The following is a 22,334-nucleotide window of genomic DNA, read 5'->3' as shown; positions in this document are numbered from 1 at the left end:
CGTCTTGGGTCTCGGTTATTTAATGGTAAAAATAATAATGATGTATTGTTAATATGCAGGGGACACATTTTGGTTATTATCCCTGTAATGACATACGGTTTCATACAGAATCAGCCAAGCCATCAGAGGTGAAACATAAAGGAATAAATGTAATAATCAACCCCTACTACCATCTGAGAAGCTTCGTTCACATTGGTATAAGTAGTAGTAGAGTTCGGTGATAGAGTGATTATTATTCCTCTGCTACGCCATTTCCAATTGTAATTGAAAAAGCTCAAAATGTAATTCAGAAAAGAAAATTGAATTCAAAAAGATGGAAATTGTAATTTAGAATAGGAGGTTGTTATTCAGAAATGGTAATAATATGTATTTCAGAATAGCAATATGTGATTCAGAAAACGAAAAATTGATTTCAGATAATGGAAATCAAATTTGATAACTGAAATTCAGAAATAGGAAATTGTCATTCAGAATTAATGTTATTATAGCTGTGTTAGCCTTCCGGGAACTCCGTCCAAATTGATCTTTTGTTCTTAACCAACGAAGCCGAGGACATCTTTAGGAGCCTTACCTATTAGGTCGTGAGTATCCAGGACAGGCTTTTCCATATGAGTGGTCCTTGGGCCAGTCAAGACCGGACATTAGCACACTATGTGTTCGAGTGTTTCTACTTCTTTTCCACAGAGCCTGAAAATCTCATCTGCTGACTTACCCATATGCGGTACAAAAGGTACTTGAACCGACAGTGTCCTGTCCAGTGTCCAGTGACCACCATTACCCGAACCTCAGTTCGGGGTAGCTTCAAGAGCTTCTTGGTATAAGTCGTTGAAAGCACCACAAATTTCTTTGCCCTAGCAAGTCCAGGAGTGTTCTTCCAGAGAGTTTTTCTATTTTTCATCTCCCATTGTTGGACTGTTGCTTTATATAGGTCTCTTCCAGATACAGAAAGACCAATAGGTGTTAAATTTGATGCTTTTCATGCTGTTCATCGGCTTTTTGTTTCCTTTCAATACCACAATGTCCCATTAGCCATATCTATGTAATACCTGTATTGCGTATTGCACTGGTACCTCACATTAGTTACTATTCTGAATTGCATATTACACTATCTGAAACTGAAACAATAACTACTTGAATACAATTTTCCTTTTCAGAAATACAAATTGCTGTTTCTGAAATTCAATCACTATTCTTAAATACTCAATAAAATAATGAAGTTAAAAGTTGTTAATGAATTGAATTAGTTGAAAAGGTTATTTAATAAAGACAAACCACAGAATTGTAACAATTGGTGTCAGGAGTGGGATTCTAGTGGCTGATTCGAGCAATTTATGGTAAAAACAAGAAGTACAACATACCTATAACATGGATGACATATGATGATGATAAAACAACAATTTTATGAGCAAAAGAAAGGAACGAAGAGAAAAATATAATCAAGAGGAGAACGAACAGCGAAAAGTAGAATAACAAAAGTGGGAGAAAAAAGAAAAGCAACAGGAAATATCTCTCGAACAAATGTTCCAAAAAACCGAAGAAAAAATCGTATATCTGAAGGAGGAAATCGGTATGATGCGGACAGAAATAAAAAAGATGTTATAGTGATACAAGAATAAAGAAAGAAGCGTTGGCAGCACGAGAAGAAGCAAAAAATAGTTCTGATTGCTCTAGAAAAAGCGCGAGAAAAACGAATCACATCGCGAAGTTCCTTAAAATCACCGACTTTTAATGATCAGTCAACTTGGTATCTGTAAAATAAGCAGGTTAAAGCGGCGGCAACAGCTAATGGATGGAACAATGAAGAGAAGTCTACTGCACTCATGTTGGCATTGAGAGAATCTGCCTTGGCAATGTGACAGAGGATCCCCAGAGGACCAAATCATGATGAAGTGGGTACTGAGAGCAACGCACCTATTCCAGAAACATACTCCCTTTATACATGTTGGTCCTCAGTTTCAAAGTTAGATACCTTCTCTCATGGAAATGCCGCCTGATAGATATTACAGGGATGGAATAACAATTCCTCCTCCGGGATCCTGGCATTGATAAGAACACAAAGATTAAAATCGATATGCCTAGAGTTACACACAGTTTGTGTGGAGGCAATATCCACGAAGCGAAGTCGAAGTTAATGCAGCCAATAAAGAGCTCAAAAGTTAGAATATGCTCGACCTCCGGCATGCTATCAGTTCATCTAGAGATTTCCAAAATATAACTCAATAAATTGGCACGAAAACTATGAAGCATTGAAGCATATATGAAATTTTCTCATTTCTGCAGAATAAAGGAGGAATCAATTATGGATCTCGATTTTGAAGACAAAATTCTTCCTTGATTTTATCGACATTTTCGACAATTGGCCTTCCAGAGCGTGGTCTATTTTTGACATTGAAATTACCGTAACGTAATTGTCAAAACCAAAATTGCACGTGATTGGCTGTTACAGTATCAGGATCATAAGCACTGTTCACATTTTCAGCCACCTGGCTTGCATTTTCGCCATTATCGAAGAAAAACTGTGAAATATGGCGTAAAATAATGGATTTTTTTAATACATGATACATTCTTTTTGGGTGTGAAAATCATCTGGGTATATTCAGCAAGACCATTAATACCTGCCTGGCGCATTTTCACGTTTATCGAAGAAAAACTGTAAATTATAGCGTATTTTCTCTTTGCTAGTGCCCATCTTCGACGCGCGCTCAATCTGAACTGAATCAACTAATCACAAAACTGTCAAAAGAGTTTTTGTAGTACGAAATCTCATGTTTTAAACGCCATCTAGTTGAATTCGATCGGACTCATACAACGTGAGATACAATGAACTTAAGCCATCTATTGGAAGAATAATGGTTTTTTTTTAGTACACCTAAAAACTGGACAATCGAGTATTCTCTTAAAAGCCTTCAGCTTCAACTCATTGCCCCAATTTCCTAGTAGAAAAGTGAATTACAACAAAGAAAGAGAACCTCGCAGTGATCAACATCGGAGAGGTGAATCAACAAGAAATAAACACAGAGCCCCTCTAAAAACAATACAACAATTCTCACCCAACCCTCAATTTTTCACTAGTATAATGCTAACTGGATACGGAGTTCAGTAGCGAATTGCTTTATTTCGTTGGAAAAACAACCTCGAGCTAAATGAATATGAGAACGAAACATTTCTCTGTTTTCCTCAATTTAACGAGTTTTCCCTAGTAATGAAATTCTGCCAAGCTGCAAAAGCTACTGGAGTTTTTCAATTTCGCTGTCGGGTCATTATATGGAAGATTTTCACATCGGATTTCTATTCGATCCTTGAGAACGTGGGCGACAACTTATACATCTTGGGGTTATGATACCAAATTGGCGGCTGATTCTGAGTTTTTATGGGAATATGGAAAAGGTTAGGATACATCTTAATTTTTTCATTCCCATAAATATACCACATAAATTTTTCCTTGGTACCCGAGGGAATTGAATCATAAACATACACACCTGGCAAATATCTGAGAATATTTCATGATATATTGTATGCTACGCTACCTTCAGTCAGCACAATTGTTGACGATATTTTGCTACCATATTGTGAATATTATCATGCAGTTTTTATTAAAAAAAAATTTCCGAAGCTTATTAGACAGCCGGACGTCTGGCTACCTCATTTTGATTTGTCAGTTGCAATTACAATATTTCATATCAGTAGACCTTTTCCAATTGTAGTTCAGAAAATCAGAAGTAACAGAGTTTTGAAAAATCCAAGACAAATTTCAGGTGGTTTTCTTGGAACCGTGTCATCATATGAATTCTTTCTCCCTAATACAAAACTTGAAAATTATTTTTGGATTTTCCAAAACTCTTAGGTTCTTGAGTTTGTTCAACATCACCTTTTGACGGTAAATTCAATATTATTTGGCCAATTGAAAAGTACCTGGTCTCATGCACAGATGGCGGTGCCAGTATTAAATCCATATGATTTTTAGTTAGTACCAACCCTCAAACGATACGTGTCCAAATTTGACAGCAGTCCGACCATTATTTTGGGAGATATTGCGTTGTGAGTGTAGCTACTTCTGTTATTTGAAAAAAGATGAAAAAACAAATTTCGTGTGCTGATAAAATATTGCTTTTTGAAGGGAAAAAATACAGTTAAAGCAAAATCTTGGCTTGATGAAGAGTTTCCGGGGTTTACACCAAGAAAATCATCCATCATTGAATGGTATGCTAAGTTTGAACGTGGTGAAATGAGCACCGAAGACGGCGAACTTAGTGGGCGCCCAAAAGAGGCAGTCAGCGACGAAAAAATCAAAAAATTTCACAAAATAATTCTGATCGACTGTAATGTGAAGATGATCAAGATGGAAGGCATTGTACGTGTACATCATATCATTCACGAATATTTGTACATGAAAAGGCTGTGTGCAAAATGGCTGCCGCTCGAGCTCACAATCAATCAAAAGCAACAACGTGTTAATGATTCTGACTAGTGTTTGAAGCTGTTTAAGTGCAATAAATCTGAATTTTTGCGACGATATGTGACAATGGATGAAACATGGCTCCATCATTTCACTCCGTGGTCCAATCGACAGTCAGCTGATTGGGCTGCACACCATGAACCGAATCCAAAGCGAGGAAAAACACAACAGTCAGCTGGCAAGGTTATGGCATCAGCATTCTGGGATGCGAAAGGTATAATATTCATTGATTATCTCCAAAAGGGCTAGACCATCAACAGCGTTTATTATATAGCTTCATTGGATCGTTTAAAGAATAAAATCCCATTTGAAGAAAAAAGGGTGCTGTTTCATCAAGATAATGCGCCGTATCACAAATCAATGAAAACAATGACAAAATTGCATGAATTGTTCTTCGAATTGCTTCTGCATCTGCCGTATTCGCCAGATCTAGCCCCCAGCGACTTTTTCCTGTTCTCAGACTTCAAAGGGATACTCGCTGGAATAGAAATTTAGTGCCAATGAAGAAGTAATCGCCGAAACTATGAGGCCTATTTTGAAGCGAAAGACAAATCGTACTACAAAAATGGTATCGAAAAGTTTGAAGAACGCTATAATTGCTGTTTCGCCCTCTGAGGCAACTATGTTGAATAATAAAATCGAATTTTGCCAAAAAAAAAGTGTTTTACTATGGTATACCGGGAAATTTTCAATTGGCCTGTTATTCCGTGAATAATGAACCGATTTCGAACATTTCAACTGGGTATGTACAGAACATAAATAACTTTCAAACTAACCAACACTCGACATCTCTTCCTTATTCAAAAAATGTTGGGGGTTGATGCCACCTCCTTGGTGGTAGTTTTTTCGGAACAAACTCATGATGAAAATTCTTCCCCCTCAAAAGAGAAGTTTAGAAATGTTCGAAAAATCTTCGTTTCTGAGTTCTGTGTAGGTGCAAAACTCCATCTGCGTGAGTTATGACAGACATTACCACTTGTTGAATAATATACAATTAATTCAATCTAGATATTCCAGATTGACATAGATAACAATCCTTCCTAACAGTAGCTTCAACACAGAACAATACTAAACTTTCACAGTGGATAGTTACCACAGAACCACCTTTTCATTAGGACCTTCTGGCGTTTTTAGTTGGCAAAAAAGAAAATAAAACTTTTATTTTAATCCTCATATGAAAACTTCAAAGGGTTAATCACTTTTCAACTATATCATTCCAATTGTTTGCAGACCTTTCATCGATAAACATGAAAGTTCATGGTGTCCAGAACGAATTTCACTGAATGTTGTACAGTTTGAAAATGAATATCAATTCCCGAACCTTTTGTCTCATTTGTGCCGTCTGCAGAGATTTCAGATGATATGTGAATGAAAAATTGAAATTTCGATAAACACATCGAAATTAAAAACAGAAATTCTTCCAAACCATTTTGGAGATATCTAATTGAAATTTCGTTAACTAGTCACCAAAAAAGATGGACCTTAACTCAGTTCAATACAATGGTTCAATTCATATGAAGAAAATGATTGCTTATTTCAGTTCAACTACAAGAAATCTGCCAAAAATGGATATTTTTCCCCATTTGAACATTATGAGTGTCAGCTAAGCATGAAATAGTTCAAATCATTGATTAGATGGCCCAAAAGTATCTATTTATAATAATGATAATAATAAATAGACGTTATTTAACTCAGTAATCTAAGTTAAAAATTGTATAAACTACATATTCAATGTTTTATCTGTCCCTCGTCTGAGGTGAAGAAAATAAATTTGTATCATAACATCTGAAATCTATGAATATTAACTAAGCTTCTAATCATTTGCAATGCATTGACTGCTCTGTTTTCTATTCAGCTTGCACGGAGCATGATAGTGAGTATCTGTAATCATTACATCATTAAAATTAGTCTCAGAAGAGTGCTCACTTCATTTCAAAAAATCAAATGTTTTCATGTATAATATCATACCAGAACATTATCACAATCATTTAATTTATTTTCAGCGTTAAAATAACCAAGAAATAATTCTTAAATAATAACTGTTTCATTCCTTATAGATTTCAGCTTTAGAATATCCAACAGGACTTAAAGGTAGGATATAGAGAAAATACTTTATTTTCTTGGGACTTCCAGGATTATAGCTCCTGAGGAAATATCCATTTTGATAACCTACACCACTGTCCAAGGAAAAGTTGTTCGTGTGAAATCAAATCAAAATAAAATTGTTTCAATTGTCCCCATGCCAAGGGCTGTTGAAACAGTGATTGGGGTCAATTGAAACATACGTAATTACACAAAAGGTTATAAGTCAGCAAGTTTTATTGATCATTCACAAATATTCATGAGTAATCGTGGTATCGCCAAGTGTTATTAATTATCACCCAAAAAAGATACAACTTATTAGTACATCTAATCAGTCTTCGAACAAAATGTTAGGTCTTCAATTAAAAAAAGTATATTCTGAATAGGTAGTGTTCCTACAATTATAAAAATATAAATATTTTTTTCTAGAAGTGTTGACGATTCTAAAATAAAGAAAATTAAAAAAATATTCAAAATCACAATTATGACTTTCACGCTGTTATAAGCCCCTTCGTATATTGACGAGTATACTTGTCACAGCGAAGTTTTTCTTGCACATTCCCTTCGCATCTACAACAAGAAAATTAAATAATTATTTCATTTTGTTTCGAATGGAGACAGTTGAAATATGTTTATGAATTTGAAACGAATATAATTGTTTCAATCGTTCCCACAAAAAGTGTTTCAACTGTCCCCAGGACCCCATTTGACACAAAATAATTGACAGTAATAGCAACAACAATTTCTGAGAATTACTATTCACTTAGTCATGTTCTTAAAGCATTAGTTCAAACATAAATACAACAATCAACACTGTCACTGTCAACAAAAATCAACTAATTGTAAAAATTAGCGTTCACAAATACTTACTTTTGCTCACCAAATAAGAATAGAGCCTACTACAAGGAACTGCAAGGCTCGAAGATTGGCGGGCAATTGAAATTCGAGTTCGGACTCGTCTTCCGCTTCGATCATTATTTGAAACTTTTCTTGTACGTCTTACAGTTCTTGAGATATTCACTTTGTTTCAACCGCCACCTGTTTCATTTGTACCCAGTCTCCCCTACCTAAACATGAGCCAAAAGATCTTATCCAAGATAGTTTCAATTTTGACCTTTGATAATTTAATCATGAGAATTAAAACATCATTATGGGAGTACAAAAAGAACTACAATTATTTCATAAATTTAAATATTTTTTCGTACTTCCGGGCCTAAAGTGACAACTTCATTCCCTTGTGACAGGTACTAAAGTGTCACATTTAATCCCTCCGGGATTAAATATTGACGAAACTCCCGGAACGATTAAATCACAAACAAACGAATTTAAGGGATATTTTATTGAAAAATATAATTAATTAGAATGGTAATTAACGTTAATATTCAAATTAATATTGTGACAGTTCGTCATATTGACCAGTCTTTCCTGGGTTAATGCACCAGGTAACTGACGAGTAACAGATAGGTCCTTTTCATATTGAACTGGTGTTTGTTTCGAAGATCCTGCGGAAACAGGAAGCGAGAATGAGGACTGTGAAATAACTATAGTGGACGAATCGGCGACTTGACCAAATATTTTATCTGAAATTTTTTGTTTATTTTTAATAGACGATTCAATATATCCCTCGGCCACGTTGGAGGATTTCCATCCTCCATGTCTCTTCAGCACGTCTATTGTTGCTCCCGAATCAGCTAACAAAGACGCAGATGTGCGTCTAAAACAATGTCCCGTATAAGACGTCGCATTTTCTAATTTCAAGAAAGCTGCTATTTGCCGTGGAAATGTACCAAACATGTTTTTTCCTACTACTCGCGTAGTACATTCTTTGTTGATGTATTGAACAAAAAATTTTGAATGAGGTGTCCCTGTCTTTCGCAATGCCACATATTTTCGAAATATCGCCACAAAACTGATGGCACTGTTTTCTGAATTTTTGATCACAAAATTTCGGTCAATTTTATTTTTGGTGTTTCTAATCGCAATTAGGAAGGAATCGCCCAAATCTCTCACATCGTCGATTTCTAAATCAACCAACTCTTTTCCACGACAAGCTCCCGCAACGCCCAAAATAAGTGCAACCTACAAAAAAATTGATTTCTTAAAATTTCTGAATATAAACAAATTTCCAAATTTACCTTAAGCATTAAATATTTATCATCCGGAGCCTCCCGTAAGAACTGATCTACCTGCTCAGACGTGAGAATTCTTGACTTCTTTGGCTTAAATCCCTCATTTCTTCTCTTCAAAAAAGCTAATAATTTTGGAAATTTACTTATATCAATATCTTCTCTAATGTTAATAACCGATTTCAGCATTGAGTAATGTGCCCAGAGAGTTGAGGCACAAACCGCTTTTGATTTATCATTGAAGTAGACTAACAGCGCATTTTCAGTAGGTTGTCTCACATTTTTTAAGCGGCACCACTTTTTAAAGCATCGTACTGCTGCTCGTATAGTTTTCTAGATTTCGCTGGTAACAATTCTTCACCTACTTCGGCTGCTCTTTTATCAATATCAGATACACCTTCTTCACTCATGATACCAATAATTATTATCAATAACAATGTTTCTTTACAATGACACTAGTAATGACAATGTTTCTAAATTATAATTGTCACAACGCAATGTTACTATGGTAACTTATTTTAAAGACAGTTTATTAAATGAGTTGAAGAGAGAAAAAACTGATTGAAATTATTGAAATAATTAATAAAATCATACCGGAAGTACGAAAAGTATCGTATATACCTTACGACTGAAGTACATTTAATCCTTCAGGTAAATTATGGCCCTCTCTGCGGTCGGGCCATAAACTTTACCTTCAGGATTAAATGTACTACTTCAGTCCCGCGGTATATAATATACTATTTCAGGTTTTCAGTCTGAATTTTGCTGACAGGTGCTGTCATACAGTTTTTCCATCTAGTAATTCATTATTGGTGGGAATAAAGATGAGAGAAATAGTCGCTGAATAACATTTCAGAAACCAAAATTGATTTGACATCGCTGTCAAGTTGAATGTTTTATCTGTTGAACAACGGTTTGATCAGAGACCAGGAATATGTATTTTATTACTCTGAGAGTCGGTACCGAACTATTAATTTTGACATTGCCCCTAGACAAAGGATAAAATCAGAACCAAATCTGATTTTCCTTCATTAAATGATACATTCCAGCAGTGATATAATTACAATTACGGTTCAAATAATAGAATCATCATGCTGTTCATTCGTTTGGAATAATACCAAGCTTAATTGCATTCTCAATACACGGGCAAATTCAGATCACTGATCAATTTCCGGAATTGGAATTGTTAATCAATAAGCCTCCTGGTGCCCTTATACAGGTTGCTCCGAAGAAAATTATGCATGGAGATTTCAAATAATAACAGTTTGATGTTGAAAATGTATTTCAATCATCAAGTGTAAAGGTCGATTCATATTATCCGACACGTATCGTTTCAGACACCAAGCGAATTGATGGTCGGAACGGAGAGCGCGTTCATATACTCATTCAAAGAGCGTTTCAGTTTGATTCAGGCATTGTATAAATTGAGGTGCAAAAAAATGTTAAAACTTTCACGTATAGAACTATGTGCTATTGCATTATTACTGGATGAAGATGAAACAAGAGAAAAGTCATTAAGAAAATTTAGTGTAAACCCAATATTCAAAAACAGAACAATCTTGTTTCAATTTGTTGGCAATTGCCCTCCAAATTTTTTTTTTTCATTAGTATCATGATACAATCTGTGATTTAGATTATATAGAATTTCCTGCTGACGCACTAAATATATTAATTTTTCGGAATCCATAACCAACGTGTTCCAGAACTAAGCGCATCTGTCTGCTAATTCACATAATCCTTTCAGACACGTTCCGACACGTTCATACAGACACCGCCCATACAACATCAGACAAAATATTCTCTCGAGGAATACTGAACGGAACGGATGGCGAATGACACGATCGGTGACGGACAATGTGAATTACTTCATATGAAACGCATCAAATGATATTTGTCGTAAACGATTCGTTTGGTGTCTGAAACGATAGGTCTCGGATAATATGAATCGACCTTAATATGTCCCAAAAAACGCCAACTCTTGACTAACTTTTCGAATAAGTAAATTTCGCAAGTTGAAAATAAGATGAAATCCATAGTAACAAACTGGAACAACGATCTCCATATACGAGTAAAGATGACAAATTACCCAATTATCTATTTCCTTCCATTATCTTGGGCTCCGCAGCTCCATCTAGTTCAAAGTTCGGAAATAACTGAGGAAAGTTTCAGAAAGATAATTTAAATCCCCTACAATTTCATGGCCCAAGTATTCTTTGTAAGTTTTTCAGGAGCAAAGCATCCTTTTCTCATTATAAGTGTCAAAGTCATTCCTCGGTTTCCTATCTCATATAACAGGAGAAAAGACGAGTTGGATATCAGTTCGATATCAACAGGTACCCAAAGATTGAATGTATTTAGTTATATTATTTTTGAGTTGTGTTCTATTGATATACATATTTGACCATTCCTTTTTTTTGTAGTCATATTAATTCATTTATTTATTTGTTCATTAATTTATTCCTTGATGCATTTATTTATTGATCTATTCTTCCAACTATCCATTCATTCGAATCCATGTTATCAATAATTTTTTTTATTTCAATTACTGACGAAAAAATTAATGTATACTGGAGGTTACCTTTAGACTTCCAGTATTCTACAATAGGAGAAAAAACTAGTTGGATAGGAGTTGTTGATATCAACGGTACCTACCAACTCAAAAATGTAATTTTTTAGTTATTTCATTTTTACTTCTTCTTTTATTTATATATTTAGTCATTTCTTTCCTTTTTCATTAACATTATTCCACTTCACTTCTTCATACATTTATTTATTCGTTCGGAATTTTTCAGGAATCCGACAGTTACCTAATCTTATCTAATAGGTATTCAACGATTAATTCAGAAATTTCACATTTCACATGACAGTGGTGTATGTAGTAAATATTTGTCATAGTCTCAATGTCAACAAATATGTAGTATGCATATATTTTCAACAAATTAATTGACTTATTCCACCTAAATGTAAAAATTTATTTATTAAAATACCTATTATTAATTATTACTTGGTTATCATCCATTGTTATTTAATAAATAAGAAAATATTAATATTAATATTGTCGTATTGGAAATAACTTAATGGATGTTGATGTTGATTATCTGCGGTGTAAAAGAATTTCGATTCCTTGAAGATTGTCTTAATGATTTTAATAAACGTACAATATTGTTTGTCGTAACTAGGTAATGTGTTATCATGTTATGTCATATTGTATGCCTTATATATTTATTTATATTTTTTAGCCTTGAAAAAGAAACGAACTGTTTCGAAACGTCGGCGTTGTTACAAATTAAACAATAGAATAAAATTGTGTCCAATATTCCCAATATTTTCTTACCTATTATTAATATTTTTCTTAGAAGCAGTGGATGTTTTTAATTCCATTTTATCTACTCGAAAAGTTTTATGTGATCAGCCTCATACTAATATTGTGACGAAATAAATATTGTGTTGTTTTTCTTTTGATTTTTTATGATCAGTGATGATGAGGTCTCTTTGAATACAAAAAAATGAATAAACATAAATATTTTCATTTTTCCTGCTATTGTTCTGGTATGATATTATACAACTCAAAAAATCAAAGATCAGCCTTCTTTCAAAATTCCGAATCATAAATTCTAGTGAACTCATATCCGGATGTTTATTTATAAGATCTGTAAGATTTGTAAAATCTTCTTCTGATAATTCAACAAATAGAATGACTTGATGACCATCAAGCATGAACTTTCGAAAATCATAATTTTCTTCTCATCATAATGTTCAATTTATTATCACCTCATAAGATCCTTCAACAAGCTTATTCATTTTTCATCAAGAAGGTATATCATATTTCGTCTTGAGCACAATGAGCAAGATTAAAACCACTATGAGAATTTTTACAATGGATTGTATCCCACAATAACAGTTGTTATAATAAATTTGAATCAAAAAAATTGTTTCATGTCTGAAATTGATTAAAATAGCATAATATTTAATTATCTGTGTTCAATGGTTTCGATTGAGCGTTCAGAAAATATTGGAAAATAATCTAAATTTTGCAAAAAAAAATTTCTCTTTTCTAGAAAACCAGAAATTCAAATTAAAAAACAAAATTTGTTTTTTTGAAATACGGTTTTCCCTTAAAACTTTCCATTCCTTGGTTCGATAGTTTTCCAATAACATATTTGTATAGCCTGTGATAAATACTATCATTGTAATGGGTCACTTTCCAATTTTGCTCGATGGAAAATCCACAAAATCCAGTGACCCGCTTACTTGAAACACCCTGTAACCTCCTCGAGTGGGACTCAAACCCGCAACATCCGAATCACAGGTCCAGCGCTCTCACCAACTGAGCCGCATATCGAGGAGGTGGCTTAGTTGATGAGAGCGCTGGACTAGAGATTCGGGGGTTGTGGGTTCGAGTCCCGCTCGAGCAGGTAATTTTTATGGAATTGAAAAAAATTTAGCCACCAAATATTATACTATTATAATTAATTTCAGACATATACCAATTTTTTTAAATGATGATGTTGACGACATGTAAGTTTCAGCTCATTTCGAAAATGATATTCTTTCTTCATCCACATCCTTCCTAAAACAAATGTTCAAGTTACTCAGTCCTTTGTTTTTCCACAGGGCGGCTCAATGCCGAACACGAGCAGCAGCGTCCCGTTCCTGCTGAGCAGCAGCATGCAGAGCATCCGCTCACGTCGACCGTCTGCGGTGCTCGGCGGCTCGCAAGGCTCGCAGGGTCTCCTGCAGCAATTAGGCTCGGGCATGGTAAGACTCACCTCTTCGTACCAACCGGCCAACGGCAGAACGTTCTCTAGTAGCTCGGTTAGGAAATGCCCCTCTCTGAATATTACATTTAGCTGAACGTACGTACGTATCGCATTGCACACCTCGTTTTACATTCATCACAAACATCATCAAACTCGGGCTGGGCTCACGTGCAACGGCAGGTTCCTACCAGTAGCTGGCAGCGTTGACTGACACCTATCGGCTAGCGTAGGAACCTGCCGTTAAGGACTAGTTGGCACCGGTTTCATTCATCGATGTTCTGATCCGTTGGAGGTCGTCTAAGTAAATGATTCGTCGAATTATATCAATCTGTGGATGCTCCTCAACCTGGCTTACATCATGATTTCTGGAATTTTGCTCTGATGAATTTTGGAAATAGTAGTAGTAATCAATAGTAATGAATCATTATTACGGATTGTTCAAAACAATATCCTGTTTTGGAGCTGAAATTGGTCTCGATTCCTTGAAAAGAAATCCGTTCACAAATTCGATTCTGTCCATCCGGCCGTAAGCACAGTGAATCAGCAACATAAAGAGCTGAAAACTTGAAAATTTCAGGGAAGTTACTGGTCTCAAATGGCGCGCTTAAATTAACGGGCATAATCCGAATAGAAGTTGCTCATAGAGTAATAAACATGTATAGAGGAAGTTTACGCAATTTTTACATGTCCCCAACATGGTTAGATTACGTTGTCGGATTGTGAAATATTTTCAAATCCGCAATTTGTTGTGAATGTAGTTTATATTGAATGAAATATATTTATTGGATGATTCCCGATTAAATATGCGAATACGAATATTTAGGATCCGATATTTTCCTAATTGTCGAATTTATAACAAGCAGATTATTTATTATTTTCTGTATCTACCTGCTGAAATCCAAGGTTTGGCAACTTATGCTCTCCTAGTGTTATCGGTTGTTGCACGTCGTTTGGCGCGCTTGAAGTTTGTTTTCTGAATTTCTGATATATTTAGGTATTTATTTCAATATACTTTGAGTTAATATGATTCGTTGATTCACTATGGTACATAGGAAGAGCGTTCTTTGTGGATAAACTCGCGAATTGAGTGAAATATCGTATCACTTATTAGTTTTCATTTCCGCGCACTTCATGTCAAATTTGATAGTTCATGTTGGGGACAAAATTTGCTTACTAAAAATGACATATGTTCTCTCTATCTATGTTTATTACCTTAAGGGGTTGCGTGAATTTTGCAGTTAGAATTTTTTCTGGTGATTTGAAAACTGCATATTCAATCGAGATAAAATTTGCTTTAAAATTTAAAATAACTATTTAAAAATTCGTGCAAGAAGTTGATCGCGTGGAATGATTGAAAATTCAATAAGAATACCAACCACGAAATCGACAGAGTTGAGATTTTGGATGTTGATATGAAATAACATTTTTTTCAGAATTTCAAGCTTATAATATCATACGATGGGGATGATATTTTGCGTGTTCATTTAAAATAACATCGGGATGATATGAAAAATAAGCATCAAGAAAATATTCACTTCGATGCTCAATAGAACACAATATTGGGAAAGGGAGTCCATAATCCAAGAACTCAAAAAAAAAAAATACCATCGAATGACAATCAGATGGTTCTAAAACCAGAACGAGTACTGTTGCTAGAGTATTTGGGGCTGAGACCAGATGCTCACAATCGTTAGGCTGCTGTCCAAGTATCTTTCAGGCAGAGATACTTGCAACTTGAAAGATGATTGGAAATGAACCTAGCAAGAAACTATCAGAAATATGATAAAGCGAGATATTCTGCCAGCCAGGCTAAAATCAAAGCATAAGCCCTTATATCATCGATATTAAGATGCTTTTAGAGTGCCGAAACTAACTTAATAAAATATTCAAAAATTACGAAGTCTGGGCACCCGAATGAAATTCTATTTCAATAAAATGAATCAATAATTTTCACACTGATGATCATTTTCTGTACCAAACGTTATTTGTGCCTGTATAGGACATTTTTCATAATTTCCCAATATTCAATTTGCCGGTTCCTTAGAGCTTCCTAACTATAATATTATGGAAGATGAGGCTCGTGATTTTCTAATTATTGTAGATCCTCAAGCCAGTATTATGGTGCATAACGGACCTATTTCAGAACTGAATTTCATTCAATTAGCTCTCGTTTCCGAGAATAACCATGGAAAGCGGACGGTAGAATTTTTAATTCGGTAATTGGATTATTTTGGTAGGATTTACCTGTGTTCCTAGTATCAGATCGAAAAGGTTCAATATTCAATTATTTTACACAAGGCTTGTAGGTTTATTTTAATCAAAGGAAAGTTTTGGGCGGAGAATGGGTTAATATAATCCTAACTATCCAGTTTCTGGAACGTGATCAAATCTACAAACGCGCAAAATTGGGGCAACAGAAAATATTTGACGATAATTTTATAATTGTACCGGGTTTTTCACCATAATTTGACCCCCCCTTTAATTTTGTTACTGAAAGAGGTACAAACAAATGTTTTCTACAAAAGTTTCACGAAGTCGACTAGTGTTTTTTGAAATGATTTCACCAAACGAAATATATACAGAGTGGGCAGCATATTGATTGCAAGTTCACTTTTTCAAATGGAACACCCTGTATATTTTTCTATATTTGACGAGCTCTTTTTCCCTTGATTTCGAATATATGACATATGTTTGGTTTATCTCTATTATTCTGGGTACCACAGAGTTTCACATTTTAGGAACCACCTAGCATGCTCAGTAGTCAGTTTTCAAGTGGTAGGCTGCGATAACTCAAAATGACCTTTTTTGAGTTATCTTGTTATATGATATACGTTTTTCATCAAAAATTGGAATTCGATGATTAGGATGCAACCATATTTCCTCTTCTTGTAGCATTCTTATTTTTATTGTTCTTCACATAAAGGAAAATATTTCAAATTTGTCCGCTTCTGTGTAGTGCATATTCGATGAATATCTTCATTCAATGACAAACGTATGTCATATCGTTGACAACGAGATAACTCAAAAAAGGACATTTTGAATTATCGCAGCCTTCCACTTGAAAACTGATTACTTAGCTAGCCAGGTGGTTCTTGAAATTTGAAACTTTGTGGTACACAGAATAAGAGAGATAGGCCAAACATATGTTTTATATTCGAAATCAGGGAAAAAAAGCTAGTCAAATATAGAAAAATATACAGGGTGTTCCAATTGAAAAAATGAAGTTGTAATCAATATGTTGCCCATGGTGTATATATTTCATCTTTTGAAATCATTTTGAAAAATATTAGTCGATTTCGTGAAACTTTTCCAGAAAACATTTTTTTGTACCTCTTTCAGTAACAAAGTTAAAGGGGGGGTCAAATTATAGTGAAAAACCCGATACCTTGATTCGTCGGGAACACAACTTTCCAGATGCCATTCTTCATTTACTTCCTTTTTTGTTATATACAGTGGTAGTGCCGCAACTTGAGTTTACGAATGGGGGTGTTACCATCCCCAAGCAAAATCTTTCAATTTTTTATAAAAATTTGTTTTATAAATTGTTACTTACAATTTCTTCTCATTTCTTCTGAACAATGGGGGACCTCATGTCCTCAATAACCCCCCTCCTTACGTGAATTATGTAGAAATTTGTAAGCATAGAAATAATCAGGTTGAAAAAAAAAACGGATGGACACTGCTCTTCTTATAGGAAGCTCATCAACAGTTGAAACCATAGAAACATTGAGATTCTTAGGTGAAAAAAAGGTTTTTGACCATTTCCTATTATTTATATTGATCCAAAACATACGATTTATACATATATTTTTGAAATCAGGAAAAATTTAGCTTTCAAAAAAGGCACAGAAATCTAGTGTTCCCATTTGAAAAACTTAACTTTGGGTCATAGCTTCGTAATTAAAAACTCGTTTGAGAAGACGAGCATTCCACTGGATCCTACGTAAAAAAGAGCCTGTATAATGTTTTAATAATTTTTTTTCGATATCGCCATATTTCAATTTCAATTGGAAGACATCAGAAGGTGACCAAAAATGAATACCTACTACCGTTGTTAGTTTCTCAGCAGAGAAGGATGAGAATGGGATATCAGATTTTGTCTATCATCTCTGATATTGATGAACAGGCACAGCGGCTTGAGGAATCATAATGCCAGTGAATAGAATAAAGTAATTATATTGATGAAAAAAATACATTGTGTCAATAAAATCAAGTTTATGATTGCCATATTTTAATACAATGAACAATTTGTTTGCAATGTATTGAAACCATTCAATGTGCTGTAATTTCTCTCAAAATTGAAATATCGTAATGACTAAAAAGGAAGAATATTCATGAAATATGAGGCTACATCTAAAACTAGCCCCATATTTTCTGAATTTTCTTCTTTTTTATTTGTTTACGAATACTAATATTCGTAAACATTCTCGTCTGTCAACAATTCACTTCACAGGTGTTCTGAGTAAGAGCTCACTTTCTCTATTTTTGTTCACCCACTTTATATAACAAAAAATAAAGTAACTAGGATGGCATATGAACAGCGGTGTTCCCGATGATTCGAAATAAATTGCTAAAATAGGACAAAGGTTTCAAGAAATAATGAACAACAAACATCGTTGAGATTTTGACAATTTTCCTAATTTTGCCGGTGTGTATAGTCCAGTATTGGTATACATTTTTAATTCGCCCGAAGCTCAGTTAATAAGAACTGTACGCCAAAAAATTCAAGATGAATAATGAACAACAAACATCGTTGAGATTTTGACAATTTTCCTAATTTTGCCGGTGTGTATAGTCCAGTATTGGTATACATTTTTAATTCGCCCGAAGCTCAGTTAATAAGAACTGTACGCCAAAAAGGAAATACCTAATATTTCCAGATACAGATTGAGATTTTGCGTGTACCTATATATGCAAGACCAATTGCAAGCTTCGATCAAATATTCAGTTATACCTAATATCACAAGAGCATAGACAATATTCGATTATACTAACCTCTTCACTCCACGTAGTTCGCGAAACACCACTCGAGCTGCGCTCTCGGAATATTTCGTGAATTACGTCGAGTGAAGAGGTTCGTATAATCGAAATATATTGTCTATGCTCGAGTTGGTATTCGTTACGATTATATATCGATTTATTTCAGTAACCATAACCAAAGCACCGCATTTTGATAATTCAATGACATTTCAAACTGAGCTTGACTTTTAATTTTTTCGCGAACGTCTAAGAATTTCAGTTTGGAAATGATCCCAATGTGGCAGGAGGCGAAACACCAAAACGATTATACCACTTATCAATACGCTATGGAAAATTCACGGATTCTATTGGTTTATCAAAACATGAGTTATATAATCTTGTTAATAGCGTCGTCGGAACCATAGAAAATAGAAAAAAGTAGAATATCGAAACGAAATGAGGAAAGCACTGACGTAAAATCAACAACTTCTGAGCGCTAATTGCATGCTTGGAGTCCATATACATATAGTAATATACCTACAGTTTTGCAGTGTCCATTGGCGCCTAATGAACAAGCGTTCAAATCTTCTGACTTCACGTCAGTGATTTTCTCATTTTTAGCTATATTTCCAGAATTCCATTGAGCATTCCTTCGAGTGGTGAAAAGATAGCGTCTGAATGCTACGAAATATTTATATTTATATCAATCATATGTCTCATTCAGAATTCGAAGTCAGGTTGAGGAATTTATTGATAGTGAGCCTGCCTTTCAAACACTTTTTTCTCTCTCCTGCTTATCCCACACCACCTTTCACCGTTTTTCATAGATATTCATTCATCACATCAGTATCAGCACGTCTTAACCATACCATGCTCATTCATCTGGCGGGGGCTATTGAAGATCCAAAAGGTTGTAAGGATGTCTTTCTTCTTATATCTTATGTTCGGATTGGAAAAATTAAGTATGACACTATAGCATGAGTCAATGCGATCATTTATCTATGTTAACAAAATAACTCGATGAATTTCGTTTGAGTCTCGAAAATATAACAGTTGCAACTCTAAAAATTCAAATAGGAAAAACCTTGAGTGGCACCTCATTCTGAAGATCTTCGAATTGCCAAACGTGTTGAACATCAGAGGCCTGACAAAATGACATTTAATTTGCATGATTTCCTAGGTTTTTTAGTGTACAATAACATGAGAGGATCTTGCCAAAATGCTAAACACTATTTCCTTCTAAATTCTTGTGATTTTAGCGCCCACTCATAGATAACTGTGTTCAAGACTAAAAAATACCGCAAAAATCTATTTTTTTTATTTATACATGTAGGATCCAATTATTGTTCCCTGTAAATGATTGCGATGGTCAACCGGATGCTTGGAGACCTATTCGTTTCTTTTAGTGTCGAGGGCATGACAGTTTCAATTGATTTACAGGGAATGAATTGTTATTATACATAATGTAAAAAGGATGTGTTATTCTTCGAGGTGTCGAAGATGTGTCATGTCGGTTGTAAATCTTAAGAGACTTACTGGGGTTGGGAAAGTTCGAGAACAAGACGGTTGTACCAGATGTGTTACATCTGTTTATCAGGTTCTAGTCCTCCTAGAATATTCGATTTCCAGGAATCCGCGAAGATCTTTGTGGGCGGTACGGCAAAGCTCTTATTGGACTAGGGGATGGTATTTTCCCCTAAGGGTGTGGCCAAGACGAAAAGAAGAGAGGTCAATATTCGAGACAGGGTAGTTCCAATCGGCAGAGAGACAGTTTAACTTAAGTCGAAGACGAGTCAAGTTCAGGCGGTCAACTTAAGACGTGAGACGAAAAGACGTTTCGCGGACTAGATTAAGTCGAGTCGCGAACAAGTTAAAGACGAGACGACCGAAAACTTGAAGTACGGCGAAGACGTGATAATCCAAGACGTTTCGAGTAATCAACAGACGAGTTAAAGACGAAATTCAGTACCGTAGTGAGAAACTTGTAATTAAGACGTAATTAAGATCTTCTCAATACTGAGTTTGTCCTGTATAATTGTGGCTTTGTAAATGGATGTAAATAATTCAAAAGAGTTTAATTATTACAAATCCAACAAAGTCACGGAGAAAAAGACGAAAGGCCAGGTAATCGAATCATACCTCTAGACGATCGATTAACCAAGCCTACATACATTTATTGAAAGAAATGGGGCACAAACAGGTTTGACCTAAAAAAACATTCAAGTGAAAATAAAATAAATAATTACCTATATTTCTAAGTATATTTCACAAATCACTACCTATATTAGGAGAAATATCGAGGGTAGGTTCTTTTCCTTGGAAGAACCTGTATATAAAGTTATTATTTTGGCTGAAATAATCATTTAATTCTCACTCTTAATAAAAAATCGAAATCAAATAAAAATCTGGATATTAAATAAACTTTAAGTTTGAGGTACAATGTTCAAGTTAATTTTATCGATATGGGCATTCTGCATATCATCCAGCATAACTAAATTTAGTGCTGAAACCATTCAAAATGTAGGAACACATAAAACCATTTGAAATTCGATATAATTATGACTAAATAATATTCTTCCCGAATTAATAACTACCCCAAAAGTTTTGTAGATCATTAATTTGCATCGATGTCAATTCTCGAAGGGTGGAGTGAAAAAGAACATCTGTGTTTATCTATATTTTTGATACGGAAGGGGTAAATAGGATTTTCGAAGAATAAACGAGTGAGCTTTCTGAAGCTTGCCGCTTTGAGTTGGAGTTGTTCATTAGTAAAGTACTGCTAAAGCGAAAATCATGATTAAACAAGGACAAAAACAACTGGTGATAAAGACTGTAAGATATGCTCATTAACGTTTAAGTGGAATCGCAATTAACAGCTTGGTATGTATTTCATTTTGACGTTTGGAATAAAACCTTCAAAGAATAAAGTGTTACTCTACATCATTTCGCGCATTTAAAGCTGGAGTATTCCAATCGAATTTCACGAATGCTTGAACCTGTGAAACGCAAACCTTTTAAGGCTTGTGAGCGCTCGCTCACCGTACAGATCGTCATAATTTTGTGACAATGAATGGAAAAAAAGGAGAAAGCACTGACATGAAATCATGATCTTTTGGGTTCGCTTTCATTTATCGCGAACTGCACCCTTGAAGACTTCTTCACCTATACAATTATGTGTTCTCCAAGAAACGACTGCTCAAAAGCTCTTGATTTCACTTGAGTGATTTTTATTTTTTATATTCTGCTTATATTCACTTTGCAGTTATTTGTTCTGTTTCCCATCATGTCGATTCAGCAGTTTATCACCCTAAATATGTCAGCCACCAAAGAGAATCTGAGATAGTGGTTTATAATTGACTTACATCAACCTTTCAGCGATAATGAAAACAGCCTCTGATATCTGAAATAAGCAAGGGAAATCAATAATACACCATTTCTAATAGTCAATCTTAGGCTCTTTCCTGGCTTGTCGGTATTAGGTGGGGAATCGGTTAACTAAATATACTGTATACAGTGTGAGTTTTGAGTCTGGAATGCCTTATTATCATAGATTTTGTTGTGTAAGAATCTTCATAATGCCCGATATTGTGATGGTTTTTCCATTGTTGTTATTTTCCGAAATAATATTGAACTTTGTTATTTAAAATGTACCTATATTTATACCATTAGAAATTTCTAAGAAATACTGAATATTTTCCATGCTTAATGCCATGATTTTGGAATTATAGCAACATTTCGTATTTCGCTCAAACTAATAATGCACTTAACATTTTTCCATTTCTGTCCGTATTATTGAATAATCTTGGGATTTGGGACCACTTATTCTATCGCCAATATACCTCATTCCTACCATTCAATCACATTTAGCATTATTCAAATTGTCTTCAATATACTGTAATCAGTTTCTATGAGTTTTCTGATCTACTCGGTTAACAAGGCAACATTGCCGCT

At 34.6% G+C, this 22,334-nt stretch overlaps 1 protein-coding gene across 2 annotated transcripts in view; it reads left to right on the top strand.

The window, feature by feature from the left end:
- LOC123673652 (SCY1-like protein 2) overlaps positions 1-22,334 on the top strand; it is a 224,692-nt gene that overhangs the window by 191,108 nt on the left and 11,250 nt on the right. The window contains exons 13-14 of one of the 2 annotated variants that reach the window (XM_045608245.1): positions 6,312-6,329; positions 13,279-13,520. In XM_045608245.1, the coding sequence (XP_045464201.1) occupies positions 6,312-6,329; positions 13,279-13,518 (258 nt within the window). In that variant the 3' untranslated portion in view covers positions 13,519-13,520. Of the gene's footprint in view, positions 1-6,311; positions 6,330-13,278; positions 13,525-22,334 lie in introns of both variants that reach the window. The other variant, XM_045608244.1, reaches the window with a different exon arrangement.

The sequence above is a fragment of the Harmonia axyridis genome, chromosome 2, assembly GCF_914767665.1.
Source record: "Harmonia axyridis chromosome 2, icHarAxyr1.1, whole genome shotgun sequence".
NCBI lineage: Eukaryota > Metazoa > Arthropoda > Insecta > Coleoptera > Coccinellidae > Harmonia > Harmonia axyridis.
The sequence above is the reverse complement of the archived record's forward strand: the minus strand, read 5'-3'. Positions and strand labels throughout refer to the sequence as shown.